Source organism: Hetaerina americana, unplaced genomic scaffold (assembly GCF_022747635.1).
Source record: "Hetaerina americana unplaced genomic scaffold, ioHetAmer1.1.p SCAF_6, whole genome shotgun sequence".
NCBI classification, from domain to species: Eukaryota; Metazoa; Arthropoda; class Insecta; order Odonata; family Calopterygidae; genus Hetaerina; species Hetaerina americana.
In genome coordinates this window covers 58,441,996-58,461,082 of record NW_027287205.1, presented here as the reverse complement: position 1 = coordinate 58,461,082, position 19,087 = coordinate 58,441,996, and the positions used below count along the sequence as shown (strand labels likewise).

Below are 19,087 nucleotides of genomic sequence, written 5' to 3'. Positions count from 1 at the left end.
GGAGACATTTGACGGTAGGTCATTAATTAAAATAAGGAATAAAAGAGGGCCAAGGACTGATCCTTGAGGAACTCCATAGACTAATTTCAGGGGTGAGGAAAGATTGTTATTAGTGCAAACACATTGGGATCGATCAGTGAGATAGGACTCAAAAAATTGTAATTCAAGATCATTGAAACCATAATAATGAAGTTTTTCCAGAAGAATTGGATGAGCAACACAGTCAAATGCTTTAGAAAGGTCACATGCAGTTATAACAATGGAGGATTTACTTAGAAAAGCATTTAGAATTTGATTAATTGCGGACTCGACAGCTGAAGTAGTGGAGTAGCCTTTACGAAAGCCAAATTGCGAAGGAGAGAATAAATTGTTAACTTGAAAGTGCTCATAAACCTGAACCTTAATAGCCTTTTCAAAAATTTTTCCAAATACCGGTATTAAAGAAATAGGCCTATAGTTGGACGGTAACGTTTTGTCTCCTTTTTTATGAATAGGTATCGTTTTTGATATTTTCAAAGCATCAGGAAAGATGCCCGATTGAAAGCAAGAATTTAGAATTAGCGCCAGGGGTACCTCTATGAAACCCACAAGATCTTTAATTAAGTTGACCGATAGCCCATAGACATCAGTACATCTAGAGTATTTTAAGGTTTTGATAATTTGACGGATTTCGTCTTCCGTAATCCATTTCCATTTGAAGGGAGATAATGTTGCTGGTGAATTATTAAGAAGAGGCAAGGCAGTGCTTGGAGTTGAATCAAAATTTGACACAAGGTCAGCAATTGATTCTATGAAAAACTTATTCAGGTCATCAGGCTTAAATGGAAGGTCCAGGTCGCCCCTCGAATGACCAATCTCCTTATTTATGACCTGCCAGGCTGCTTTTAAATGGTTAGTAGCATTACCTATATGACCGGAGTTAAAGCTACGTTTAGAATGTATTATTTGATTGTTATAAAAGGATTTAAGTTGTCTCCATGTCCTTTTATCCTCATCATTGCCAGTGCGAGTGTACTTTTGACGCAGCTGGATTACATGCAATCGTAATTCAGAAAGCTCGGGAGTGAACCATTTCAGGGACTTTTTGAAACTATATGAATGATTCACAAATTTTTATTGCTAAGGAGATCATTGGATCGCCGAATATTTGGTAAAAGACCAGTAGGAAGACTGATGAATTGCAGGTTGATGACTTTATCTTTTGGAATTGCAGCTTGGGAGGAAAGTGGTAATGAATAGACAACCATGCAGCACTTGTCAGTAGTCCAACGCACTACCCCCTGGACTGCCGCCACCCACTTACAATTCAATATTACTATAAATTTCTTAACATAATTTTAGGTTTTACTCATCCTTTTTCTGCATTAATAAATTGTTTTCCATCATTAATAGAAAACTTTTGAAATTTATTTGGCAGAATGTACAGATTAAAGAGATATTAGTATATTTTACCACCATTTAAGTTTTCACTTCCCACGGGCCTCCCTTGATGCACATTTTTTATAGAGATATGGATTCATATGAAAATAAATTTGGTCTTATTTAGCCTGCAACACTTCTTGCAGAGGATAATTTCATGCTCAGAGGACAGCAGGCAGATTTAATTAAAGCCAAAAATATACTGTGAGGAAGGAAAGAGACATGCCCCAACTTTCCCTAGGATTCACCACTGTCAATGAAAGTCCATTGAGAAAAATATTTTACTACCTTTATAAAAACTAATGGTCTCTCAAAATCAGCCTTCTTCATGGACAAATTAAATGAACCTTATGGTTATGACTCTTTGAAGAGTCAACAATATTTCAGAATAATTTCATGCACAAGGTTTCATTTTAATTTGATTTATCTAAAGGTTATAACTTCAAGTTGAGAAATAAAAACCAAGGTATTCTTTATGACTTGTTTATTTCAACACGTATTGCATATGAAATACCCCATGGCTGTTGTGATGCGATTTCGAACCCTTACATTTGTTATCAAAATATTTCATGATCATAATGACTAGACACATGCTACTCAAATAACATAGGATGTATAGAAATATAACAAGATAACAGGATCCAAATGCTACTAATTTAGTTATGTATAAATTTGTAGTATGGATTGAAAGCATTATACTGTGATGTCACCTTTCTCAAAAGTATTTTGAGTAGAAAAACTTCTACCCTACTCACAACTTGCATCACAAAAATAAATCCTTATGATTACGAATATTATCAGCCATTTTTGCCCAGAGAATTTGTACCATATACCAACATGCCCCACATTGTACACACTAAATGTGGGTTTTTAAGATATCCTATATATAACACACAATGTTATTTGTGGACTATTAACACTTATGTCGTACGTGAAAAATGTAGCAACAACACAAGCATGTGATCATTTTTTTTACGAAAGCACTCGAATCAAAAGATTCTCACAAAGAGATCAAGAAAATGACACTCACAAGACCATATGATTTAAGATTTAATTTCTTATTTTGTAGGAAAATTTGATTAAACTATTTTTTTTAACCTAGAATTGATTAAACTTTAGTCCAACTTGGAACGCCAACTCTGGGGCCCTAACTTCTTGACACGTGACCTATACATGTGCATCATCATAGCATACATTGCTGAAAAATGAGCAAATGAAAAATTTGTAAATTAGTTGGCATCATAGAATGGCAACAAACAATTTGCAAGGATCTCCAAACAACTTACCGGGAAGGAAAAATATCATCAGATAAATCCTCATTACAGTTGGAAAGTGGAATGCAAAATTCCAAGAGTTTGGCAAAGAAACTGTGAATCTTTGAGTCTCCTCAAAATATGGAATGTCTCTGCAGAAAAGTGTAGAAATTGTTCTCATTAATAGAAGTGAAATTCTACATTTCTAAAATATTCATTCATTGCATGAATCAATATCCACAAGTGAAAATGTAATTGGATTACATCAAAATAAGGTGCATAATGTTAATAAAATATATATTAGTACTATATTTATTTGGAAAATGAAAGCATTGAACTTGGGTAAAGATTATACATACTAATACAGCCTACACACACATCTTTTCTTTCAATGAACCGCTTGTCTTTTTTTGTTTTCATATTGGTGAAAATACACTAAAAAGTCAAAAACATGTTGCATAGAGATTTGAATATGGAGTAGAGGAGAACATACATGAAGAATAATGAAATTTTCATGGAATACAGATGAACTACTACGTCCAAGCATTCTGCTCTTTACTTTCTATACCTTAAGAACTGTAAAGATCCTATTCACAATATTTAATTATTTCCTCCATTGAATTCTTAAAGTGACAATGAAGTGAGCTATCATCCAATTATGAAATAGATCAGGTTTTTAAATTAACAGTGAAAAAAACACTGTCCTTGATCTATTGAGGTGACAACACACTCCACTTGCAAGAAATTACAAGATTTTATCATTAAATGTCCAATCTATAACTTTAAAGAGTGAATCAAAACATAGCAATATGATTTCTCATTTGCATATTATGCAAATATTTTTAGGCATCAACCAGAGCTGCAATATACAATTATTATTTTTCTGCATATATTCAAACCTGAAAAGAATGTCATAGTAGATGAGTGCTATAGTGGGAGAAACTTCAGAGAAGAGTGTTATAGTTGAAATTCCAAAGAAATGTGAACCTCATCAGACAAAATGTTTACTACCTCATGCATCGAAGATAATCCCAACCATAATTCTGTAAAGAATAAGAGCTCATGCTCTTGGAAAATCAATTTGTATTCAGAAAGGGGAAGAGCGCATACAAATGGCTGCTATTCTAACGCTAAGAATGGTTATTGAAAAAAGGTTCCGAAAGACCTAAGACACACACATTCCCTTCATAGATCTGGAAAAGGCCTTCAATGAAGCTCAGCCGCATTTCCGTGAGCTGAAAGAAGTATGAGAGAATACAATATTGCTAGGATTGCAGTGGAGTTTTTATAAAGAAGAAAATGCAGTCATAAGGCATAGTGAAAATCATTGGGAAAGGTGAAGCTACAGTATAAACTGTCCTTTTTCATGCACCCAGGGAGGAGTAGCAGAGGTGAGAGAAGGAGAAAAAAAAGAGAACAATTAAGGTGACAAGACTGTTATGATAAGGTTTACTTATTAAGTTGAAATACAGGCTGGGAGTGAGGTAGAGTAGCCAGAGACAAGGAGAGAATGTGTGTAACATCAGAGATGAGTGTACCTCCTGGGAAATTAGGAAAACATTTGATGGGAGTAGCACAAAGATACTAAGTGGACCACATCACCCAAGCTAAAATAGAATTTAACAAGAGATACAGATTCCTCACCTCTGGCAACATCAATCTAGAGCTAATAAACAACTAGGAAGGACCCTTGTATGGCGTGTTCATTATTGCAGTAAGATCTGGGCAAAAGAGTGGAGTCTATTTGAGAGTTTCAGGACTCCTTAAACAAACATTACTGAAGATGCTATAGACAGACAGAATCACAAGGAGAGGGGTCCTTCAGAGGAGTGGAGAAAGGCTATATCTCCTGAAAATGTTAAAGAAAAGAAGAAACTCATAGATTGATCATATATTCAGGCACAAAGTGTTAGCTACAATTACACTGGAGGGTGAATTAGAATTAATGAACAACATGGATAGGCCTAGGCCGAACTATATGGGACAGCTGGTGAAAGAACTAAAATGCAAAACATACAAAGAAGTGAAGGGACTCACGCAGGGATGTCAAAGATGGAAAAATGTCACAAACCAATTAGAGGATTACAACAATATGGAATGAACCCTGATTCACCATTTTCCTACTAATACTACCTTGATCAAAAATTTCCCGGAATTTATTCAGAAAATTAAAAATACAAGTTTATTCATCTAAATCTATATTGTCCCCTTCAAAGTAATCCCCATCGACTGCAACACACTTATGCCAGCGCTTGATCCAATCCTCGAAACATTTTTTATATTCGGTTTTCGGTATGTCCATCAGTGCTTCCTGCGATTTTTCCATTACTTCCTCTCGGCTGCTAAAACGCGTTCCCCGTAATGGTTTTTTAACTCGATTGAACAGAAAGAAGTCACAGGGAGCCAAATCAGGTGAATTCGGTGGCTGTTGGATGGTATTTGTTGCATTTTTCGTCAAAAAATTACGAATAATGATAGCACTGTGCGACGGTGCGTTATCATGGTGCAAAATCCACGAGTTTTCTGCCCACATTTCTGGTCTCTTTCGGCGAATTGCTTCACGCAAACGTCTCATAACGCCCAAATAATACTCTTTGTTTACTGTCTGGCCTTCTGGCAAAAATTCATGATGCACTACACCGTTGTAATCCATGAAAACCGTCAGCATTGCCTTCTTTTTTGACTGAAAACGACGTGGTTTTTTTGGTCTCGGCTCATTTGGTGAACGCCATTCACTTGCCTGATGTCTGGATTGCATGTCGTACTCATAAACCCACGTCTCGTCTCCAGTAATGATCCTTTTGATGAATGTGGAATCGGATTCAGCCTCACAAATCATGTCTTTTGCGACGTCAACACGGTCTCTTTTTTGCATGAAATTGAGGTCTTTTGGCATGCTACACGACGGAAACCCAAATCATTAACCACAATGTCTTGGGCGGATCCATAGGCAATGTTCAAGTCCTCCGCTATTTCTCTGATGGTTAATTTGCGGTTATTGACCAACATTTCTTTTACTTTATCAATTTTTTCACCGACTTTCGATGTCGATGGTCTGCCACTGCGTTCATCATCTTCGATTGACTCACGACCACTTCTGAACCGCTCGTGCCACTGGTAAACGACCGTTTTTTTTAGAGAATCGTTGCCGAAACACTTTTCCAACATTTCCAACGTCCGTGCGCCACTAAATCCGTTTTTTACGCAAAATTTAATACAAGTTCGTTGTTGCAGATTTAAATCCATTTCTGCAATTGTAAAAAATCGCCAACACACACAGAGATAGATGTACTCTTGGCTACGTAACTTTTGCAAATGTCAAGTTATGACACTAAGATTTAAAGGGAATATCAACAACAGATGTACCAATTTAACAAAAAAAACAGAACAAATCGGAACGATGGGAGCGCCACACGGTGGTTATTCCGGGAACTTTTTGATCAAGGTAGTATTTCAATGTGAGAAAAAAATCAAGCTGATGAATGCTAATATCATGTTTTTAAATTAGTACCATCACAATACTTGTACATCAATCATTCCTGTATGGCCATTGGTAGGGGAGGTAAGGCATTGGATTGATAACCTGAAAGTCAAGGGTTTGATTCTCGTTAAGATAAAACTTTGACCAAGTACTCCGGGAATATAATATGAGCATCAACAAGAAAAAAAAGAAAATACTTGTGTGGAAGAGAGAAGCTGAACACTGATATCACAATTAGAGTGAAACTAGAGCAAGCGGAATCCTTCATCTACTTGGGCAGCAGTATAACTTGGGATGGAGGAAGCTCAACCAACATCAAGCAAAGAATAGCTCAATCAAAGAAAGCGTTCATCGAGAAGAGGCAACTACTATGTTCAAAGAACATAGATGGCAGACAAGGAAGCAGTTTGTCAAAACGTTTGTGTGGAGCATGGAACTTAATGGATTGGATACATGGAATTTTAGAAAAGTGGACCAACGAAGAATAGTGTCATTTGAAACATAGTGCTGGAGGAGAATGCTGAAGATTAAATGGACAGACGAAGTCAGGAACGATGTAGTATATAAAGGAGCAGAAGAGGACATGACCATATGGAGAGCTCTACGGCAAAGAAGAAATCGATGGATTGAACATACCTTGAGGCACAATGGATTTGTTAGAAACATATAGAAGGAAATGCTGAAGGAAAGATCCTGTGAGGAAGGCCAAGAGACAAGTCATAGGGTAAATTAAGGATGTAAAACAGAGAACCTATCAGAAGAAGAGGGAATAAACACTAAATAGAGAAGAATGGAGGGCTGCAGTAAAACAATCTTTGGATTGAAATAATGATGATGATGATGAATCATTGGATCTGACAAATCCATAATACATTTTATGAGTCCTGGATCATGAAAAACTACAGTATTAAGAGGGTGCGGTTAACATAAGACTATACTATTTTCCTAGCCATTGAAAAAACACCCACTACTGATGAACTCACTTTCTTTAATTTACATTAGTATTCTATAGTTAAGTCAAAATTTATTTTTCAAAATAATGTACCATAATCATTGGTCATATCTCATTGGTTAGATTGAATGGATCATGCTTTATTATTTATCAACCAGGAAAGTTGGATTGAATGGCTCACCTCAATATAACAATTCCCTCACAAAGGAATCCCAGTGGATATAATGGAAGCCATATGGTATACCGCAACCATGTCAGGAATCCAATGTCATAGTTATATACCTGAGTCACATAGTAAGGATACCTGTTTCAGGAAGAGACAAAAGAAAAACATACCAATATTCATTCACAAATACATGAATCCACTAATGAAACTAAAATTATTACAATGAAAACCATTTGCAGCATCTTATTTACAATCATATAATATTTAAATTATGATGATGTATAAAAACTCAATACAAAGTTTATGTATCAGAGCTAAACCTTGCTCTACCACAGAGTCAATGTCATCTCTTCCAAAACATGGTAAGCTGTTTTGTGCTTCTTATCATTGCTCACCATTTTCAAGATTGTCGCACAAAATTTCATTGACCAGAAACTGACTTATTTTGGTAAAATTTAGGACCGTATGAATGGGGAACACATCCATTATTTTTAGAAACACACTTGGATGTAAAATTCACTATCAAAGATGTTTTGAGTGAAAACTTTTGTTGAATAAAAATATTTAATACATTTATTATCAGTTGAAAATGGTGCATTCTCAAGAGCTTCAAAATATGGTGCACTCAAGGATCCAGAAGATGATTTTATGTCATGATATCACTGGAATTGTTATGTGGCATTCCTACAAAAGTTGTATGTTTGAAGCTATATTTGGCCAGAATTAATATCTCATTTCGGAAAACAAACTAATGTTAATTGATTTTTTGAAAGTACTATGGATAGTAAAGAGAAAAGAAAACATAAAATACATGCCCTATATTGTTAAACTAAGACATTGACTTAATTCTCGAAAATTATATTTTCGAAAGACCATTAAATGAATCTAGTTGTACTTGCTACCATCCCATTTGCTGATCAAAAAATTACTTTTATGGAGGATATTACAAAAGAGGCATTGAAAACTTTTAAAGTCTATAGAACTTACCTAAATACCTCCACAAGGCTCCATATAAAAAATAAATAAAATATTACAGGTTTTGTATGCATCCTAGGCTCCATTTCAATCAAACAAAACAGAACTATTCCCCTTCCTCCAACCTAAAACACATGGAAAATTCACTGAAATTACAGGGTCATTATATACGTACACAATGAACTCAACAAATTTTAAGCATTGGACAAACCTGGATCAGCGGAGCCATTACTCCTCCTTTGGTATACCCAAAAAGTGGATGCATTACTTCCAAAAACTGAATCAACTGGCAAAATTTAAGGGCAGGACCAACTGCTTCATAAGTTCCCTCCATTGATGCTAAACAGACAGACAAATAATGAATTATAAAAACCAAATACATAAAACAAAGACCATAAATATTTATACCTGAGGCATTTTTAACTAATTTATTAATTTCACATGACACATTTGTACCACACCTAGATGATTTATGACTGAGTTAAAGTATGAAACATTTTCACAATGCCACAAGAGAACATTGTCATACAGAAATTAGGTATAACATTAACATATACACACACACAAACATGTTTGAACTATGAGATAACTATAATTGTAAAGCCTTTCATTTCAATAGCATGTTCATTACTAACTTCTTCAAAAAATGCACACATGGTAATAGGTATGGGTGAAATCTTTGCTTGTGTAAATACTGAATCTACAATTTCTACAAAAATTCACATTTGAAATCTCCTGAACACAAATTTTCCCTTTTCTGACTTTGCTTATCCATGTGGACGTATGATTAGGATTTTAGTCATGACTAGACTGCTGACATTAATGTAAACACATTTATTTCCAGAGAAGATGATGGAAATTATTTTCAATTATAAATATTTCACTCAAGGATAAATTTTTAGTATCTAAAAATACATATTTTACTGTTTTTGTGCAAAAACCTTTTAAAGCATATTTTTGTTGTTTTGGTCAAACATGTACATAGGTCTCTCTTGGCTATTTTCATGTCATTTCTCAAAAAACATGAGTCTTTATTGTAGACTTTAACTAATCACCCATCCAGGCCTTCAGGTATACTAACTGGCGACTTAAATTTCAACCTGTTGTTTGATGGAAGAGATCAAAGACAGCTTTTGTATTTGGTTACTATTACATAAAGCCGTTAGTTATTTCTCCAACTAGGATAACGGCTAGATGGAAAACTCGATGAGACAATGTCTTCACTGATTATCCTGGAAACAAAACTGATACATGCTTTGATCCTGCAGTGTCTGATCACTCAGCAGTCATGTCTACTTTTTATTTAAGCAAAAATACTTTACCATCCAATGCTTTCAAATATCAGAGGTACTTAAGCGAATCTAATTATAATTATTTTTGTGGGTGGCAAACTGGCTGGGGTAGTCTCAGTAGGCCAATGTTTGTTATAATGTTAATGGAAATTTCAAAGTATTTTACAGTTATTTCATCCACTATTTAAACCTTGCTCTTCCATATGAGCCAGTGAAAATTACGAGTGGTAAAATGAAAAGCTGGCTAACTCCTGAAATCCGTATTATGTCAAAGAAATTGAAAACAATGCACTTCCATATTGAATCTTTCAGAAATGGCACATCAAACCAGCATTTCTCCCATCAAAAAATGGAGTTCAAGTATTTATTAAAGCGGACAAAAAAGGAGTATAACAATGGGTGGATTAGGAATGCCTCTAATTTCTCAAAGTAGCAAGGGAAATCATAAAAAGCAATGGCAATTTCAATACCACTGTAATACTTCTGGAGATAAATGATAACTATGGTAACAATCAATGAACCAAGTGAAATATCCAATGCTTTTCTGTCCCAGCCAAATTCCCCACATCCTGTGCTGCATGGGCTAATGCCGTCAAATAGAGTGACGTATACGTCAACCTACCTAAAACCCTGAAATGAACATTACAGTTTCAGGTTTAACTTTGTGGCATTCCTTCATTATGAGGGCAAAAAGAAACTTTACGCTTCCACAATAAAGATTTAATATTTCACGACCATGGTTTCGATGCTGAGGAAAAATATTCCGCTGACATTGATGGTGTATCAGGTAATTATTAAAAGATTGCGGAGACTATTCCGCAAACGGAAATCAAAAATTCTTGCTCTTTTTGAAGCTGAAAAATTATATAATTCACAAGATCTAAGCATAAGGTTTTAGGTATTTTCTTTGATGTGAGCAAATCATTTGATGACGTTAATCACAGTAAGCTGTCATGCCCCAGATGCCCAATAGCTCAAAATGTGAGCTATTGAGCATCTGGGGCATGGCATTAAGCTGGCTGAAGTCCTATCTTGTTAATTGGTACCAAAGGGTGGCCTACCAATGTGATGGAAATATTTACCCCTCAGGAGGTTAACAGAGGTGTACCACAGGGTGTCAGTACTTGGCCCTATATGATTTTGTTTATGATTTTTATTAATGATCTTCCTCGGCAGCTGCAGACGGTACTAAAATATGAGTAATGTATGCTGACGATGTGAGTGTAATGACATCTATTAAACATTTACGTGATCTGGCTGGGGCTGGTTAATTGTTGCTGAAATGTACGACTACATAGGGTGAAGGCAATAATTTGGTTCTAAACGTTGAAAAAACTCAATAAATGGTTTTCTTTACTTCACACACCATAATTAACATTAACTCTTTTCCAACAGATGTAGTTACTTAACAGTTGATAATTTTAGGTTACCAGTACTACATGTTGACAGTAACCTGAAATGGAATTTCCATGTTATGCACCCAATTAAAAAGTTAAATTCTGTGTTCTATTTCCTTTCCATCGTAAGACAGTCAGTAGGCCAAAATGTATTCATGACATGGTATTATGGACTATTTTATTCAAGAATTCTGTACAGCATAGTATTTTGGGGTCTGCCCTCTCACCTTCTCAGTGCATCAAAGATGCAGAAAAGGGTGATAAGAGTAATTAGTAACCAAAATTATTATGCCCACTGTACACCTCTTCTCAAAAAATTGAAATTGTTATCTGCCCCTTGGGTACATATTTATCAATCTAAATTACTTGTGAAACAGTATAGCGCTGATTTTGAAATGAACAATAACATGAGTAATACCAGACAATGCAACAACTAACATGTAAAGTCAACAAATTTATCTTTGGCTTCAAATGGTCCAAAGTCTAGGCGTGTAAAATTATATAATAACCTTACCGTAAGTATCAAAAAGGAGAGAATGCACCAGTCTTTAAGAATAAGGTCTGAGAATATATAATTGATAACTGTTTTAATATTGTCAAAGAATACTTAAGGTCAAATTTATAATTTTCTGTTTTTGTAAACTTTGTCCTTGACATGCCCTATACACTTGCCTGCATTATTTCAGTGCACTGTGACTTGAATGAATAAAATATTATTATTATTATTTTAAATGCCATGTGTCAACATTTTGCTGTCTCCGGGATAACTTTATGGAATTTGAATAACACATTAAAATGAAATGATGATTAACATTAATTTGTAGGGACTATGGATTATCTTATTTGGAATGTAAACATGATGTTCATAAAATTTTCTCATAGGCATTTTAAGACTTTCTTATCGGGGATATAACTTTTGTTTGTCTGCTGTTGGTTTCACCAGATTTCTTATGGGAGAGCCCCAAGAAAGGAAATGTAAATAAATTCAGCCTTTTTTTAATTCCTGCAAAAATAAAATTCATTTGAATTTACACCATTACCCTAAGATAATGACCCGGCATAGCCTACTTAAGAAATACATCATATTATATGCAACTATACAATTTTAAGTGGCATCTATGGTTGAATGTTTCAGACATAAAACTAAGTTACTCACCCGGTCCATCACGGAAATATCTAATTCCCATAACAGTAAGTATGTAGAGAAAGCCAACAAATTGAAAAAGGTTGTAAATGGCAAGGTACACCTTTTTGAAATCCTCTGAAATTATAAAATGCAACAAATTAAAACATGCAACAAAATATTATGTATTTACAATTAACTGGAAACAATATTGTGCCACACAGGAAACTCACTGTTGATTTCCCAAGTTATAAATATGTATTAATAAAATATGTATGCCATTCATTAAATGTACGTCATCATATTTGTTCCCCTAATAATTGAATATTTATGAACAAAAATTGTGCATTCATTCTAATGCTTATTCATAAAAACTTTTAAATCCTGTCCTAATAGTTGCTTCTCAAGACCACATAGATTGGTAAAAATGACCAGCAATTCAATATGGCAGTCAGTTATAAATGAATATCAATTTCATTTAGGCATCTGAATAGGTCATGTAATTTCTGCTTGCACAAATTTTTTTTCAGAAACTTATAATTCCATTTTTATCAAGCAGAAATTTGAGCTCACACAAAAAAACATAGCTTCATGATGAGAGGATGGTAAATTTAACTTTATCTAGCAAACTATATCTTCTCTAATTTCATCAGTTGTTAATATAACAAAACAAAATATAAAGTATGTTCACGTGAACAATTCACATCGATAGTCTCCCATAGTTTTTGACTTGTGCCAGGGCCTGCACCCAAGATATCGGCAAACCAAAAGAAATATCATCCTAATCATTGATCATGATATGCATCTAATTTTCCAGACTTTTCCAAAAATTTTCTAGCTCTTCTCCTGAACTTTTGAAGCAATTGACTAAATCCCAACTTTTTCTCAATTTTCATGACTGTGTGGTTATAGATTGTAAACTAAAGTCACTTCAGCGAGCAGATAATCATAGACCAGAATGGGTCTGGAGAAAAGTAAATAAACTCAACAAAGAATAAAGACAAATTGGATGGTGAGGAAAACTGACAACAAAGATCTTAACATGAAAAGTGAAGACAGAAAGTGGATAGGAGGAATCCAAGAAAGGCAGGAAGGGTGAGTATGAACTATTAAGATATAGTTGGATGGTAAAGGCTGAAATAGACAAGATAGATAGATAAGGTATGGAAGTAGGAAAGAGAATAGATGTTTTAGAATGCATAAAGTGCTAGGATATGAAGAAGGACACATGTAAAGGCAAAAAAATAATTCAGGGCACATTATATTTTAGGCTGAAGGAAGATAGCTGTAGTAGCCCCTAGGGTCAATACAAATCTTACACCTAATATTAGATTTGATTAGATTATTAATTCATACTTTAATTTTACAATGGTGAAATATAAGATATGTCAAACAAAAATAAAAAATATATACATAAATTTTGGAAAATGGTTATAGTAAAATTACTGCTTTCATACCTTGACAAAAAAGATTCATTTAGATCATAAACACAATTCTTGATTAAAAAAGATATTGACCTAGATTTAAAAATTTTATATGAGTTCGTATATTTTATATCTGATGGTTAATGATTATAAATTTTAATACCAGCATAAAAAGGTCCTTTTTGAAACAAAGAAGTGGAATACTGTATTACATGCACCTTCTACCTTTGCCTTGTGGCATAATCATGGACACTCATTTTTTTTACAATCAGTAGCTTATCTATGATGATAAAGGAAGCAATTAAAGAATAAAGGATAGCTTGCTCTCTTAAGAATTTCAATAACTTATTTTTCATTTGAGAACAATATTTTGCCATGGGCAAGATAGGATTCCATTTCAAAATCAAATTACCAACTAAGTAGAAAGCCTCTTGACATGACTCAAATCTTACCTCAACAATATTTACTAAATGGAAAAGACTATAGTGTAAAGGTAAAAAAAAAAAAAATGCTGGAGCCAGGATGGTACTTTTCTGTTTTCATGATGGTGTCTACTTTGGTTTTCTCAGAGGCTTTTGAGGATGTTCAGACTTTATGACATAGGAATCAAAAATTTAACTACTTGCCTAGCAAAGCTGAAACTGTTCAAGTATACAGCAATTCATGGGATATTTCAAATACTAAATAAACTAGCATTTTGTCAGCCCCTATTTATAAAAAAATAATGATAGTATACTTAAACAACATATGTTATTCTTAAATAACATATGTTATTTAAACAGAACCCTAAGTTCACCTACCAATGGAAGTAGGATAACAATGATGAAAATTGCACTGGCAACTTGATCATTTCATATTTGCAGTAGTAAGATTAATCCTGCCTCTGACTATGAATATTTTGATTATTTGTGGCAAACTCACGTTTTTCCTGATCATGCCTTTTCTGTACACCATACTTCATACTTATCCAGAAAGTCAAATTCTTTGAATGGAAAACTCTTCAATGAAACAGGTATTTGATGTAATATTTGATCATGTGTTATGCTGTGTTTACCCGTTACCATAATCAATGGTCAACAATGACTGTTTATATTTAGGTAGCAACTAAATTAGATCAATCGAAGACCTAATAAGAGAAATATTTATGGAATTGGTTAGACTATGACTAACCACATAAACTGGTACAGTTGAAAGGAATATTTTTGATGTGTTTACCTTTCATCGTGGAAGGGAATCTGACAACAAATTAAATACATAAGTACCACCTATTGTTAATAACTCAAGATTTAAGTAAAATTCAACTAAGATAATTCCTGAAAGATTGCAATGTCCCTCAACTTTAATGGAAACATCATTACTTTAATTCTTTAATTTTAAATTAAATTAAAAGGGATTTCTGAAAACAAAAATTCAACAAGAGGGGGAACGAAGCATACCTACCCCTCACTTCAAATGAAACCTACAGAACACTTTGACAATAGCCTGTATTCAATGATTCAACCAAAATATAATACTTCAATGTTATACCCAAAATATTCAGTGCAAGAAATATCAAATCAAATAATGTATGAAACAAATTTTGTAAAAATGAAGTTCGCACAATATTGATATTACCTTTTCTGTAGCCCAGTTCTTCTTTCCTCAATGAATTATACATGTTGGGATAGTCATTCATAACATTTCTCTTTTCAAGCTCTTCATCCACATCATCTTCAGACTTCCAACGATCAAAATCAACCTATTAAATATAAGAGACCATATTGTTACCCAAAAATTTGACCTCCATTATTGTATGTATTCAGTATGGATTACATCATGTAGCCAATGCTAATTGTTAACAATATACTCCTCAATACCTATTACACCAGTGCATTTTTAAATGAGTGTGCAGAAGTTGGAGAGCTTGAGACTGAGAAAATATAATGAAACTTTAATCCAATTTTCAAGCTGTAAACCTGTACTTGAATTGATTGAAGTGATTCCACTGCATCACAACATAAAACAGTAACAGATTCACCCTCAAGCATTCAACACTATTGACTGTTTTCATTAATATCATTTGCTTGATTTAGGATTATTTTCCTACATCAATGCCATTTAATTTCACAGCAAAAGAAAATTCTATAAAAATATTTTACCCGTTAGCTGCTGAAATATGCTTAAATGTAGAAATAACTAGAGAAATTAGATGGGAATTTTGCACACTAAAAATAAATATAAGGAATAGGTAGGAAAAATATCAATAAACAAAGGCAATGAATGAAACAAAGGGTTATGTCAATCCTGTCCTCACTAAAATCTTCTCCGGCTTGATCAACATACCGATAAGCCCATGTTTTACAAAGCCTCTTTGAATTTTCGTACATTCAAACACTACCAAACTCCAAAAAAAAATTTGTTTGAACATATTTACTGATTGTAAAACTTTTCTTGGACCATAGTAGCTGCATTTTCCAGGTAAACACCTTCTTCCCTTAAGAGAGTCCCTATTTAAAGTCTGCCAAACTTCTCCAATGTCATGCTACTTCCAAGAGAGGTGAAAGATATCACTTGTTCAAATTACTCTACCCTAAAAGCAACAAAACCTGCTTTCAGTTTATCTATTCCACCAAAAAGATTTAGTTCTTTTATGTTGATCATCATGTCACATCCCTTGGATGCAGGTCCATTGGATCCATAAATGCCTTACCCATCTGCTAATACTACTAATTAGGTTCATAAAAAGTGTTCAGTAAAAAACCAAACTTTGGGTAAGAAGACTTTAATGCTAATTTTTCAACATTTTAATCACTTTCCCCTTTGAAGAAGTCCCCTATACTGGTTTTACATTGGAACCTAGTTTCTTTCATTGTTAGAACACCCTGAATGACACTTTCTGGGATGTTACACTTTTTTCTTTCTGAATTTTCCAAATACGGCTTCAATGTTATGTTCTTCCCAAGTTGCTTTAACTTTGAAAAGCATTACAGTTTTGCTTGGCTATATCTAGAGAATAGCACCTATGGCACATGATGGATATCTTATGTTTTCCCAAAATGGACAAGGAGTGACATGTAAGCACATTGTTGTGATGCACAACATCCAGGCCTGCTTTTTCCACATTTCAGCCTTCTTTTTCTTCTGACCCTCCTCAAGCTTCTTTAAAAATTCCTGATGTATCTTTATCATCTGACCATGTCGTATAAATTTTTAATTTATGATGAAAAACACCAGCATCATCATTTTGATCTTTGACAGATGCATGCATGCTTTTTAGGCCCCCCCCCTTCCCCAACCATTGGAACAATTGGATCTTGGTTTCAACAAAATTCCCATAAACACATGCCCCATCTCCTGTTATGATGAGTTTAAATGTCTTCATTACCAATAGTATAAGCAAGGAGTTCCTAGCAGATTTCAATATGATTTTCTCTCTGATCATCAGGCAAAATCATCATATTTTTACCTTTTCACTAATTCAATACAGTTTAAGGGAGTGATTTTTTACCGGTAGAGCTTGATGGCTATTCCTCATGTTGGAAGAGGGTACATGGCAGCTTGTTGTCAACAAATGCTGCCAGCTAAATACAATATCCACAGGGTGCTTAATTCAACGGTTTCCTCACTATTAAAAAAGTACAGCCTTTTTACTAAAGAAAAAGAGAACTTCTCCCATTTACCTAAATTCTATTGATGTCCTTTTCTTGAGCTTCTCTTATTGTCTATTCTAAATATATTTTGCCACTGAGAGACTATTCCCCATCTCTTATTCCCTTACTTAATTACAATTCTACTATTATAATATTTTTCAATTTTTTTCAAAGTACTTAATCTTGTCCTCTTATATTTAAATCTTTGTATGGCATCATCCCACCCCAACCCAAAGAACCACCTTCCTCAATGATTCACAAAGCATCTTGCTGCCTTTCTTTGAACTTCTTCCATCTTTTTAATGCCCCACCTCATTGATCCCATACCTATGGACGAGTATTGTAGGTTAGGAGTAACCAGTACCTTATATGCTTTTTCTTTTATGGCTATGCTACTTCCTTTTAAATTTCTCTTTACCCAATGAAGTACTTTAAATTCCTTCCATGCCAGATTATCTACTGGGACTCCCCATCCAAAATCTTTAGTTAAGTAAATGCCAAAATATTTGTAATGACTGCTACATGGGATTCTTTCTCCAAAGAGGGTGTAAATATCCTTTGGTGCATTCTTTTAATATGAAAAAGTTATGTGCTTAATCTTACTTACATAATTGTCCATAATATTATTTGTAACCCAGTCAACAAGGCGATCTATGTCATTTTGAAGTATTATGCCATCATTTACATGCTCTATTCATCTGTATATAATGCAATCATCAGTAAAGAAGCTTACTTTGGAATGTAAATTATTAGGTAGATCTTCATGCAAGAAAATTTTTTATCCATAGCTTTACCCTCAAATCTAATAGTAACAACTCCAACTTTAACAATAATCTATCGCAAGGCACTAAGTCGAAAACTGCCTAAAAATCTGTGATTACCAGTTCAACATCCTTTCCTTCATCTTGTCATCGCGGATATATTGGCTTGATCCCAAAAGCTGCGTTTCGTAGGAATATTCCGTTCTAAACCCAAAATGTTGATGTTTGAATAGCCATATATCACTTGTCTATCATTCCCAAATGTAGTCAGCGATTCTTTTTCCCATTATTTTGCAAACAACTGATGTAATGCTTACCAATCTTAAATTCTTGGCTATTGTTCCTTGGCTTATCTCCTTTCTTGAAAATTGGTGTAATGTTTGCTTTTTTCCAATCATTAGGCAAGGCATCATTATTTAAAGTTACTTTCAATGATGACTCAGGTACAAAGCTATTGCGGTATAACCCAGTTTTAGAACATCAATTGATATATTGTCCAGTCCCACTGACTTATTCTTCCTCATCTTCCTTATTTTTTCACTTTTTCTACCTTATTTTTATGCCTGTTCTGAACCTAGACATTTCAATGACACTCACAATTAGAGAACCATCACAATGGAAAATAGATACTTCCCAAGAGTTATCTAAAAAGCTAATGAATAATGAAGGGTTTGAAAAATGTCAACAGAAAGGATGGTTAGAAATTCACAATGGCATGAAAGAGAGTGTTGGACATTAACCATCAGGAAACTGGCCTAATAATGTCGGCCAAAACTCTATGAACACCTATTCAACTTAAAGGTGCATTCAGAAATGAGGGAGAAATGTTCTTACCAAACGCTGACCTAAGCAGCTGAATTTCCTTCTCCAGCACTGACAAATATTTCCAATCATTCTGCACTTTACATGATGTAAGCATTATTTAATCATAATTAGACAATATATAGTTAGGGCAAATTATGAATAACTTATCTTAACAATCTTAAACAAATATTATCTTAACAGGTCCAAAAATAGCAGTACAATTTTTTCTATTACAACATTGAAAATAACTATAGTTGTCTGAGCAATAACAGCTACATTATGTATTTAGCTATGGAAATTATTGAGGAATAATTGTTATTGCTAACTTTGGGAACTATTTCTTTCAGTGAATTAGCCTATTCTGATATTAAATATTTTAAAAATAATTAAATAGCATTTAATTATGAGATA

General features: G+C 34.0%; 1 protein-coding gene across 3 annotated transcripts in view; it reads right to left on the bottom strand.

Annotated features, from left to right (window-relative positions):
* Positions 1-1,888: 1,888 nt before the first annotated feature.
* The window catches only part of LOC139695347 (very-long-chain (3R)-3-hydroxyacyl-CoA dehydratase-like), a 28,561-nt gene continuing 11,362 nt past the window's right edge, over positions 1,889-19,087 (bottom strand). For all 3 annotated transcript variants that reach the window (XM_071594061.1, XM_071594062.1, XM_071594063.1), the window contains exons 5-11: positions 15,097-15,220; positions 12,092-12,196; positions 8,458-8,585; positions 8,259-8,371; positions 7,287-7,409; positions 2,706-2,824; positions 1,889-2,617 (exon numbers count right to left, since the gene is read on the bottom strand). In XM_071594061.1, coding sequence (XP_071450162.1) covers positions 2,535-2,617; positions 2,706-2,824; positions 7,287-7,409; positions 8,259-8,371; positions 8,458-8,585; positions 12,092-12,196; positions 15,097-15,220 — 795 coding nt within the window. In that variant the 3' untranslated portion in view covers positions 1,889-2,534. The remainder of the gene's footprint in view (positions 2,618-2,705; positions 2,825-7,286; positions 7,410-8,258; positions 8,372-8,457; positions 8,586-12,091; positions 12,197-15,096; positions 15,221-19,087) is intronic.